This window comes from Pseudorasbora parva, chromosome 8, assembly GCF_024679245.1.
Source record: "Pseudorasbora parva isolate DD20220531a chromosome 8, ASM2467924v1, whole genome shotgun sequence".
NCBI classification, from domain to species: Eukaryota; Metazoa; Chordata; class Actinopteri; order Cypriniformes; family Gobionidae; genus Pseudorasbora; species Pseudorasbora parva.
The window spans coordinates 22,817,488-22,830,484 of record NC_090179.1 but is presented as its reverse complement, the minus strand read 5'-3'; the positions used below and the strand labels follow the sequence as shown (position 1 = coordinate 22,830,484).

The window sequence follows — 12,997 nt, the reverse complement described above, 5'->3', positions numbered from 1 at the left end:
ACATTAGGGTCATTAATTACATCATTTTCATTATTGGGTGAACTAACCCTTTAATGCCTCTGATCATCAACCTCAGTCTACCCTAAAACAATATAACAGAACTGAAATATAAACAGCAAGCTTGCCAAACAAATCCAACACAGTGAAGCATCTCACCATCGTCTGCATCGGGCAGGATGGTCACTCTGGTGGTGGGAAACTCCTGACCCAGACGGCCGCCCATGGGCATGCTGAGGGTGACATTAAAGCTTTCCTCTGCCTCGTAGAGTGAGTCATCGATGACGACCACTCGGCAGTGCTTTTCTGTCTCGCCCTTATCGAAACGCAGCACGCTGTGGTGTTCCTCGGGTCGGGAAATGAAGTCAGAATAGGAAAGCACCGTGGTGGGAACCGTGCCCTTGGCTGTACCTGCACGGAAGAGGATATAGGGAAGATTAGAGGAAGTTTGAGCACTCAAATCAAATCTTACAGGTTTAGTCAGGGATGAATGTTACTTTAAAGTCTAAACGTGTAGCTACAGTAGTTGAATAAATCTGACATATTTGAAAGTTCATGAAATTTGATTAGGTTAGTGCCTATTAGTTAAATTTCATTCAGCTCCAATCATAATTCACCTTGTTGTGTGAAGCAGACCACCATGAGCTCTTGACTGACATCTCCAGATCTTCGCACAGGAATCAGAAGCTCTCCGATATCTTCCTCAATCAGGTATGTAGCTAAGGGGATGAACACTGTGGATTCTAGGGCAAAAAGCAACCATCACATTTATTATGAATGCCAATAAAATGACATACATTTATAGACAATGAAAGAAAAGAGATACTGAAATCATCATTCTGTGAGGAGCTTCATGGGCCCAGATGGATTCAGCTGTGTTTCCGTTCTGAAGTTCTGTCAAAGCTTGACATTTATGTCTTCAAACTAACACCAAAGTTTCTAACCTTTTAAAAATGCATGTGTAACTCAAGTTTCTGTTTCTGTATTTTTAATGTGGGATTGATCTCTCACAGCTGCTGTCAAAACATTCAGAACTTTATAATCATTTGACAGACTTAAGAGTCATGATAAGTAATTGTAGTGGGAGAGATAAAAATTAAAACTCTAATCAGAGGAGTTGGGGGTGGATAAAACAATAACAGGAATATGAGCAGCACTGAAGAAAAGCATGAAAGTGTATACTACGGTGCATTAACCTCCATGTATTTGTGTGGGTTAAAACCATGCGGCAACTTCACGGTCACCATTTCAATTAAATTAAACCCCTTTATCCGTATAAGACTTGACTTTCAAGGAGTATTGGGACAATATATGGCTGAGCAGCTCTCTAAGGACACTAACTGGCTCTTCTTTTAGAAAACGACATTAAAAACTTGATTATATGCTTTGTTCAAATCTGAAGCTTTCTTTGCACTTAGAGGCAGAAGATAATGAAATGAGATTTAACCTTTCAGACTGAGGCATTAAGTTGCTTTTATGTCCCTTGCAAGGGAATAACACAATTATTGACTATTATTAGTGATTATAACTTTATAATTCTTCCTGAAAATGTATGTGTGTGTGTGTGTGTGTGTGTGCGTGTGTGTGTGTGTGTGTGTGTGTGTGTGTGTGTGTGTGTGTGTGTGTGTGTGTGTGTGTGTGTGTGTGTGTGTGTGTGTGTGTGTGTGTGTGTGTGTGTGTGTGTGTTATATATACATAATAATCATACACAGTACACACCTATATCTAAACACAAACTTTTATTTTGGATGCGGTTAATCGCGATAATCAATTTTGGCTACTTTGTAGTTTTACTGAGTATCAAAGATATTACTTTTACTCTACATGACTACATTTTTGGAAGCACCTTTTGGAAGAGTATATGTACTCTTTACTCCAATACATTTGTAATGAGAAAAGCAAGTACGGTAATACTTTAGTATGGGGAACACATATTCACTATTAACTATGACTTTTGCCTCAATAAACTCCTAATTTACTGCTTATTAATAGTTATTAAGGTAGTTTTTGTAGCATTTAAAATTAGGTATTGGGTAGGATTAAGGGATGTAGAATAAGGTCATGCAGCATAAGGCATTAATATGTGCTTTATTAGTACTAATAAACAGCCAATATCCTAGTAATATGCATGCTAATAAGCAACTAATTAATAGTTAACAACTGAACCTTAAAATAAAGTGTTACCGCAATTACTCATTACATTATGCATGGCATATAACAATTTCTGCAGCAGTTTATTTATTTCTGCTACATAAGTAGCAATACTGATATCTATGGAGCATATATATCTGATATATGAAGGAACTATATAGTGTGCTATGTTCTTACTCACCCAAACTTGTCAAGAAAGCTACATTACATGAATGTATGTGAGTGCATTAGCAGGTAATTGTGGGCATGGGGATGCAGCCAGTGATTAGGCTTTGGCTGTTTAATTTTACTTAACATTATTTTATTTATCCGTTAAATTAAAAATACCCTTTTAAAGGATGTTGGCATACTTGTGCTCTTTTTGAGCACTTGAGCTTAACTGAGACTTGAGTGTCTGTAGACTTTTAAGAGGCTGTTGTGTCGACCTTGATTTATTGTGGAGTTCCCTTTTATTTTGACTTTAGAAAATGAGATTGCTCTCTTTACAAATAAACAGTTTCTTGTTTTTCACTGACATGTCACTTAGCTGTTGAGGACAAGTGCATCCTTGAGCCTATGAATTCAGTATAGGTAAAAAACTTAAAGCCACAATATGTAATTTTTGCCGCTAGAGGTCACTTTTTCAAAACAAAGGCGTAGCTTGATGACACCTTGAATTTGCGGAGCTTTTATTATGCCGCAGATGACCACTTCTGCTTCTTCCGTTCATGCATATGTGGGAGTAACACATCGCTGTTTTATCATGTTAGATAAATTTGAGTGTGCTGAAAGTTATGTTATGATACTCTGTGTATTCGCTCGTCAGCTACAAGACATTTGTTGCACACTGTAGTAATCTACATTCATATAGACATGGTAAAATATGGTACTCGCGGTAAATTAATATAGACTAACTGTGTTGAGCTATATAACAATGATCCATTTTCTGTTTGCTTACCTGTCTAATAAAACACATATTATAAATAAATCATCTTTGGTGTTTCCATGGTTTCTACAAAATAAAAACAGAAATCAAGGGCACGTGGGTGTGATGTCATTGATAAGGGACGCATGGCCATGGTCCATATCCTGGTTAAAATTGCTGATTTCTCTGGATTTAAACATTCTTGGAAACTTTTGATTTATTGCAAGGACACAAGTCAATGCAATGTATAAAATTGTTCTAGTGCGATTTGGATATTTTAATTTAAAAAAATTACATATTGTGCCTTTAAATACTCTTAACTATGTTAGGCCTACAATGTCCAGAAACACCAAGGTAACACTATACAGTATGTAAACAATTAAACAAAATACCAAGTACTACTACTTATTTTGTTCATTTTTGAGCACAAAGACTTGGGGTGTGAGATTTGCAGTGTAAATGTAAGATCTATGGGGAAAGCTCTTTCAGTCAGATAAGAGAACAAAGGGACTGCTCCTAAATCAGCCATAGATCCTGCCATCAGAGGCTTGGCTGCTCTGTTTTAAAGAGGAGAAACCAGGATGTTTTTCAAATGTTCTGGAGATATTATGCTATGATTAACGTACCGAAGGGTGACAGCTGTGATGCCTGCCCCCACCAACATTCTCTCCACAATTTTTCTTTAACCTTTTGCCTGGTCGGGTTCTTTGTCTCATTCACAAATCATTGCATTGCAATCAAGTAAAACTCACTCATCAAATTAAATATAAAATTGAATTTTTCTCATTTCATTAACTGAATGTACTATTAAAGCGAACATAAAATGACCATGTTGACTAACCTAATACAAATTATGAGCATGTCATTCCCCCCCAAAAAGTAGCCTTTGTAGCCTTTCCTTTTTTGCCTGACATTTTTTTCCTCTTTTTTATCAACCCATTCCCTCCAACCACTTAAAAAATCCAATTAATTCCAAATTGATAAAAAACAAGTCCTATCCAACATTCTTTCCACAGTTTCACTCAGCTTACACCTGTAAAATAGGTTGTGAATGCTGTTTTGTGTTGACTTTAATGTTGTTATTTAATTTGCCAGCCTAATATCAGAAGACCACAAATATATACTGTTTAAAAATTTTTGGTTTAACTTAAAAAGGAAAGTAACCTGGTTGCCTTAAAAAATGAATAAAATGTATAGATCATGAAAATAGCACAATTTAGCATCTTTCAATGCGTCATCACAAATAAAAAAAAACAATATGCTTCTTAAAAAAAAAAATATATATATATATATATATATATAGATGTGATGTGATGACGCATATATATTTGAATAATATTTGAATAAAGATTTTCAATTCGAAAATGTTTATTGTATTAACTCAATTTTTTTTATTTCAATGAACTCAAAATGTTAAGGTAACCAGGTAACTTATTTTTAAATATTCTTTTACAGTGTATATACACTACTGTTCAATATTTTGGGGTACTTTTTTTTTTAAAGAAATTAATCATTATATTCAGCAAGAATGCATAAACAGTAAATGACAGATCCAAAAAGCATGATCATTTAATTAAACAAAAATAAATACTTTTATAGTGTTAAAATAAATATATATTTAACTTTAAATGTCCTTTGATTAAAAACTTAAGACTGAGTAATAGACTAAACACATGACCTATGTTAGACCAAACATATTTCATTTTAAATCAACATTTCTAATGACATTTGTTTGAAAAAAGTCTGATTTTTGAACCCTCATACTGATCTTTGTGCTGCCTTAAACCATTCTAAGCACCTGGACCGTGTTTTGTTCTTTTTTGAGCTCACCGTCTCCGGGGTCAATAATTTCCACCGTAGCTGCCTCTGGGAACTCCAGTGCTCCCATGACAGGCTCTGACAGGACAATCTGGAAGGTCTCTGATTGCTCATACAGGCTGTCCGACAAGATGCGCACCTTCCAGGTAGCAGTGGTCTGACCTGGGTTAAACTGGACTTGTTTCTGGGCCTTTCCTTTGAAATCTTTGTCCTTTGCAGCCGTACCATCTTTGGTGCCGATACCTTAAGAAAGTAAGAGTAAATAAACGTAAAGCACATGAATCGAAGCATTTAGTATTTTAAAACAGCAGTAGATTAAGGGCCAGATTTAATAAACGGTAAATTAGGGTGAGAGCGCAATTCCATAAAAGCGCCGATGGGAGTGGACGGTTCTGCGCGTGATCTACTGGCAACGCACAAATGAAGGCACGCAGGGGCAGCGGTCATTATGGATAATTTCCATAATGACCAGCACAATCCATTAGCATCTGGTTTAAAACATGCTTTTTTTTTTGGACGCAAACACCAGTAAATTTACGAGCATAAACCTTTGTAAATCATCTTGCGTAAATCATTTAAATACTCTCATCCCATAAATGAGAGTATTTAAATTTGCACCTGAAAGGGAAACACCAACAACACATATGCAATAAAGGTCACCTGTAAAAATAACCGTGTCTACACCTTTTCAGCGCTAATTTATTACTGAGCTTCTTTAGAAAACCTGGACAGTAGGGCTGGGCGATATGACGAAATATATCGTCTGGACGATAGAAAATGTCTATCGTTTTATATAAGGCTCTATCGCTTACGCCACGATAAGGCGTTTACGGCAGAATTTTACGTCAAGATGCACCTCATGCCACGGCATGCCCATGCACGCTGCAATGCATAAACAAACATGGAGGAAGACGGTAGTAGACGCGGTTCAGACCAGGGTAATTCTCAGAGTAATTATGCCAGAATAGTGGCATAAGCGCTCAAAACAAACTTCAGACACAGACGCTGCAACGGGCTTTTACGCGTGGCACACCATATAGCCATATATTGAAATATAGGGATGGTGAAAACTAAACATTTTCTTGACCGACCACCGAGCCTCATTAGCCGGTTGAAACCTGTTAACCGATTAGTTTAAAATATGCTGCACTATTTGAAATAACAGCCGCGAGCTGCGCTCCCGCTCTCTCTCTCACACACACACACACACACTGTCCCGGCACCGCCGCCTCCCTTCCACTCACGTCACTTTTTTAAAATCCCCCACAGCGTGAAACATGAGTACCGCAAACGCGCCGCCGAGGAGCTTGTTTGTAATCTGAGGACAATGGCTCTTTAAGTTTCGAAATGGTTGGGGTACAAGGTGATCACGGTGAAAATAAAGGCATTTGTCTAGCGTAAGAAGCTTATTTGAAACATTGCCGCGACTCATTTAAGAAAATGACAGCTCCGGAGAGACGCTGCCCACTTTAGTTTGAGGTAGTGCTAACAATAATAAACACGATCAACACCTTATGTGTTACCACTGAAATGTAGATGTAATATATTTCCAAATGTAAGCCCATCTTATGCGGAATGACGCTTCATACCGTCGTCTGCCCTGGCTCTAACCTCGAGTGTGTACTTTTTGCAAACCTTGTGAGCGCGCAAACCCAAACGCTGTGACCTCGCGCCAAATGTTTTTATTGTTTATTAAGTACAAACAGGCGAGTTATGAAAAAGTGAGTGCGAGGGATATGTTCAATCACACAAAAAGATTTTGTAATGAGATGGCTAATTGTAGTAGAGTTTAGTCCACTGTCTATAATAGCCTAATTTAGAGATCACTTTTTTTTTAACCGACAACCCACAACTTTGATCGGTTAACGTTGATACGGTCAACCATCGGTCAAACGGTCATTGGTTAACATCCCTAGGCAGGTGTTAACTTTACCAACAGTCTTGCTTGAAAAAAAGGTTCTAAATAAAATAAAAATGTAGTCCATACTACCATCATAGTTAAAGAGTTAAACTGTCAGAACAAATTCATCTTGATTATGTCAGATAACTTTGACAGGTATGGAATGGATTACAATCATCCAATTAGCTGTCAGCTGTTAAGTTTAAGTCCATAATTAGATAATACCAATTTAGCTCAACCAATTACCAACCAATGCTTCATTTCTTTCACTCTGCGGTGTAAAAGGTTGCATTAGCCATTAACCCCTCAACCCCCCCCCCCCCCCCCCCAATATACATGAAAATGCACTATCCAAACTTAAATGGCTGTAATTCAAGAATGCATTGGAATATAAACCTAAAGTCTTGTTTTAAGGAATCCACAGATTATTGCTAAAGTGAAATAAATTAAAAATATGAAAGTATGCAAAAGTTATGGACGTTTAATTGAACTATAAATGAATACTTCTGTACTAAATATTTTTTATTTTATATAAAATATATTCTGCAAAAAAATTTACTATAAAATTACTATAAAATCAAATATGTAAGTCTAATTAAGTTGTGTTCCAAATTTGAAGTTGATATCACAAAAATGAAAAGTTCCCATGAGATTTTGTTTTGACGCTGTACCAAACATAGCAACCGGGTGTCATCTACATTCTTACATCATACATGTCATCAATCATTCTCATTGATTGTTTTTTGTTTTTTTAATGCATTTTCCTGTAAATCTCTGTCCAAATATAACTTCCATCACAAAACAGCCACCAAATATGGAACCTTGAGATTGATCTTTCTGACGATATGTGTTTTGTCAAGATTAGAAAAGATTTTGATTATAGTTAAAATAACTGTTGCAATACAAAATACGAAACATGACACCGCCCACTAGGGGAGGAGCCTGCTAGAAGAAATTTAAATACAGTTTCCATGGTAATGCAACGTCTGATTTCAAAGCGGTTTTCACAGAATGGATTTTGAGTTCGTAAGCTTTCAAATTATACCTAACCTGTGGGACGGTGACAGAAAGAAAAAAACACTTAAAGGAACTGTATGTAAGAAATGTATTTCAATTAATCATAAAATGGCCTTGATACGTCACTAGACATTAAGAAATCATGTTAATTTCAAATACATATATCACTGACAACAGTAGCAAGGATATTGTCCTTTAAAAGTTGTTGTTGCAGCCCTCAACTGATGTTGATGTTGACATGTTGTGTTTTGGCCTGAAGCTCCACCCTCTACCTATCGACCAATCACAAAGTCAGTAGTGTTTCGGCATCCGGGTTGATAGATCTGCTCTAGTTACCACAGCTGAAGCTACAAACACTACTGCTGGATCCTGCAGACTATCTGGCAACCTAGAGTCTGGGAGGAGGGGGAGAGGGGATACACCACTACAGACATTTGAAAGTGATTGCAGTACCAGTTTTGGCCACAATCTTACATATACTTCCTTTAAGCAAAACATGGTCAGGTCAACGTGTCTGAATAATTTTGGCCCCATTTTTTTATATATATATTTTTTTATCAACTTTACTGGTAGTCCACTATATAAAGAATATTTGGGTATGTCACAGTTTACTTTATTTAGCTATCTTCACTTACATAAATGAACTATCGTGTCCAGCACTCACTAGTAAAAAAATTATATCTGGTGTCTGAATAATTTTTGGTTTGACTGTACTTTTGACAAAAACGTTTGTTAGTGTCATTTTAACAAACTGCTACAAGGGATTGACAAAATCTCTTGTTTATATCACCTCTTCTGTGTTTCTATAAATCACAGCAGAGCTTAGAGAAGCTTAGAGAATAACAGCCAATGTAGAGTAGTTGCAGCGTGTGACGCAACCATTCTGTAATAAAGGCTTCAAAGAGCCGTGTGTCGTTCTCTGGAAACCGAATAAGATGAAGACTCAGAAGGCTAGTCCATCCACATCCTTCAGAAGATCAGATGCTCATCCTAGTCTGACAGTCCCTCTGGTGGATCTCTGTCCACTTGGGTTGAAAGGGTTTTTACACTGCTTCATGGCAGGTGTGCCAGGTGGATGTTGTCCCTGATAACAACACTAACTTTCCAACACAAAAATCTCAAAGGTCACCACCAGAGATATTAATACAACCCACAAATAAATAAATATCACAGAAAGAAGAAGAACTTCTGGGGGAAACTGCCAGGGGAAAGGTCAGACTGGAAGGGTTACAGTGGAAACATAATGATGAGCTTTGGTAAAGGAGGAGAAATTGAGCTGCCAAAAGAAGAAAGACTACTTTGAATAAAATGTAGAAAGAAGTGCTTTGATATTAAGGTACATCACAAAAAAAGGAGGGGTCCTGTCATGTCCTTCCTGGTGCACGTGCCAGCATAAAATGCAATTATTCAAAGAACATCAGTCCTTGAAGAGAAACTGAGGGAGAGAGTAAAAAAAATCTAAATAATAATTGAATAAAAATCATCATTTCAAAGACTTCCTCATCTCCTCACTTCAATACAGGAAGGTCTCTGATCCAGGCCCAGCGAGTGGTAGGCGAACAGCAGGACAGTAGCCTGTCTTACCGCGGGGCCCTGGACCGGAATCGAGGTGAGCTGTGGAATGGTGGTCAAGCTCAGCATGCGGATGGAATATTCATCTTTGAGATGAGAACTTGTGGAGGTCTGTCTGTGTGATCCTGCACGTCTTATGCAGAGGTTTAACCCTTGTTTTACAGTCGTTTTCATGCAAGTTTTGTTTTGGTCAGAGGAGAACACTCCATATTTGTTACCTGATGACAGAGTTTGGGTTCCTTGCCACAGCCACCTCTTGCTTAGTTGGGGACACTTAATATTTAGTATTATTGATTTGCACTGAACTAACGCTGACTGCTGGGATGAGAATTGAGATGGACGACGAATCACTGTTTTCTGCAGAGCTGCTTTGAACTTGAACTTTACACGGTTATTGAATATAACTGAAGGAACACAGAACTGATTTCATCTGAACAATGACACTATTTTCTTTTAGAGCTGCCGTACTGCAGAATTATCATTATTGGCCTGTTTATCACTGTAAAACAATCTGTATGAAGACCTATATGAATAAATGTAGCTTGACTTGACTTTGTAGCTCATGCAAAAATTCCCTTTTTGGAATGCTTTAACTATTCATGGTCTCTGGGAGTCAAACCCATGACCTTGCTAGCGTCATGCTCTACCAGTTGCGCTACAGGAACTGATTTAGATTCCAATCTGATAAACATTCATTCCAGAATCTGACATTTTCTATTAAAGAGTGAAATGTGCCCTTTAGAACTAACTTTCCGGGGTGTTTTTACCTTAATGAGAGCGATTTTTTCAAAGCATATATAAAAACAAAACAAAAAAACATTTCAACCATTTCAAAACTAGATATAAACTAGACCTAGACCTAAACTATTTAAGACTTAGATAAAATGTTATGAAATATATCAAAGACAACATAAGACTTTGCGAGCCCTGGACCATACATGTTCGAGTCTGATCCGGATCACAGGTCAATGAAGCACACCTCAAATACAAAGGATACTCCAGCCTGTGACAGCGTGTTAAATTATGTTTAGTTAGACATACACATAACCAATAGATACCAATAGATTGTGCCTGCAAATCCAGTCTCTCGCTTACAAACAAATCCGCGGTGAAATGAGGTGAAGAAGCGGTTAATGTCTTACCCACGTGAGCTAAAACTTCGTTAAAAATAAATTTCAACCGCAATATTAGTTTAAGTTAAAGTCTTAGTATTCTTAGTTAAGGCCTGGTTTCACAGACAGGGTTTAGATTAAAGGGGTGATCAAATGAGAAATCAACCTTGAGCTTTTGATATATAGAAGGTCATAGTATTATAAAAATATCCTCTAAGTTTCAGAGCTGAAAACTGCCTTGTTAGTCAAAGAAAAGTTTATAGACACCAGGCTCAGCAAATGGTCCTGTGCTTCATACTTACGTCATAGCGCGACAAAACACCACCGCTACAGAATCTACAGCGCGTCTAATCCAGTAGCCTCGCCCACTGACTCATGGAGGGCTCGTGCTAGATAGCCAACAACAATAAACATGCCGAGGAAGATTAAGATATTGCGCTATTCCTGGTTATGGAAGAACAGAGTCACTGCATATGCTTCCTTCTGATCCTAATATTAGGAATGTGTGGTTGAACTTTATTTTTAATGAAGTTCCAGCTCACGTGGGGAAGACATGTTACTTCAGTTCACTGCGGAGTCGTTTGTAAACAAATCTCCGGTCGATGCTGGATTTGGATCCGACAGGAATGGTGCAACACACTGTAATGTGTTTTACTACATGTAAGTAAAACGTGTTTGGCCCCACTTTATATTAGGTGGCCTTAAGTACTATGTACTTACATCAAAAAATAAGTACAATGTACTTACTGTGTTCAAATTGTATTGCAAAACACCTTTGCTGATATTGAGGTGGATACGGGTACAGTTAGGGACAGGTGTGTTGGTTTGTGTAAGTTTAAGGGGGTTAGGTGTAAGGGAAGTGCCAACTGTGTAAGTACAAATGTAACTACAGAAATTAATTACAGATGTAATTACATGCAGGTATTTTTTTAAAATTTAAGCATGTACGCAATTAGTGCATTGTATCAAATGATTAATTACAATGTTAATACATAGTTAAGGCCATCTAATATAAAGTGGGTCCATGTGTTTTTATATGTAATAGTATTGCATTGTTATAGATTGTTTTGCTTATGTGTACGTGTCTAACAGAAACATACCTTAGCTTTAGCACGCTGGACTTAGACAGGTATGGGCCAGGGCTCACAAAGCCCAGCAGGCCGATGAATCTCATAATATTCCGTTCTTGTTCTGCTATTCTCTCTCTCTCAAGTTGACATCTGAAGTATGTGTGTACGCACGGTTCACGCTTATATCATCCGATCTTGTGGGCTATGTGTAATATAATAATAATAGTCCAATCAATCGCGGGTGGATGAAAAATAAATAAAACATTGTGTTTGTTTGATAAAGACGTTTACGAGCCCTGTGATCGAGAGAATCATTCCGGTTACCGCTTCTCCCTCAATCTCTCCTCTCTCGTGTAAACTGAACTGACAGGGGAGCTTGAGCTCATTAAATATGCAAATCTTATCCAATCATAGCTGTGGGTGTTTACTTCCAAGTCTCCAGTGCGTCGCGCCCATCAAAACCCAGCGTTCAGGAGAGAGCCTCAAAACCAGTGTAGAAAATAGCCTATTACTTATTAGTTATTATGTTTTTGAATGTAAAAAACACACAAACGTCATTAGTTGACCTCAGACAACAGTATAACATTTTTAAAAAGCCAGTTCATGACACCTTTACGCAGGATTCGGCTTAAGTTCAATTAGTGCATTCAAACAGCTTTCATAAACATTAGGAAAAAATACATTTCGGGTGTGCATCTTGAGACAAAACAATGGCACTGACACATTTTAAGATATGTCAGTGCAAGTTGCTTTTGCAGTTAAAACAGCTCAAACATGCATTTTAGTCTGTGACTTTGTCTGTTAAACTGGGGTAAATGCTTAGTAGATATACTTGTTTAAATGACATAAAAGTGTTTTCTGAATACTCACGGTAGATAAGAAAATGTTTAAAATGATATTGTTTGCCTTTCTATTATAATATAAACAGACACAGTATAATATAAGCCTGTAAACATATAAGCCAATGCTGATAATAAAAAGAAAAATCAAATATCAGCCAATATATCGGCCTGGGTATATGTATATAATATAGTCAGATAGTCAGCCGCTAAATCAATACAAAAATAAATAAAAGAAAATTCGAAACAAAGCTGAATGTACCACTTATTGCATATACGCTCCAAATAAATAAATACTTGATGTTTTACTGTTCAATATATAGTCAGTAATACAATGCTGCCATCCATAATACTCTGCATAAAACAGCAAATGTTAATATCAATTGAGAATATAATTTTTATGTGGCCTCCTTCCATTATTTAACTGTTGCTTTTTGCAGAGACTAGTTAAATATGGTAATCCAACAACTACATTTTGATCTATGACCTTTCCCAGACGAGGTTCCTATTTCTAGGGATTGTTTTTTTTTCTGCTGATTAAGGAAACTCAACTTTGCCCTAAGGGGACCAACAATGAAGAGATATGTTAGTGGGTTTCTTAAAACCAAGTCAGAAAA

General features: G+C 37.1%; 1 protein-coding gene across 1 annotated transcript in view; it reads right to left on the bottom strand.

The window, feature by feature from the left end:
- The window catches only part of frem2b (FRAS1 related extracellular matrix 2b), a 108,536-nt gene that overhangs the window by 41,554 nt on the left and 53,985 nt on the right, over positions 1-12,997 (bottom strand). Inside the window, exons 4-6 of the mRNA XM_067450427.1 lie at positions 4,883-5,113; positions 615-740; positions 157-408 (exon numbers count right to left, since the gene is read on the bottom strand). Of these exons, the coding sequence (XP_067306528.1) occupies positions 157-408; positions 615-740; positions 4,883-5,113 (609 nt within the window). The remainder of the gene's footprint in view (positions 1-156; positions 409-614; positions 741-4,882; positions 5,114-12,997) is intronic.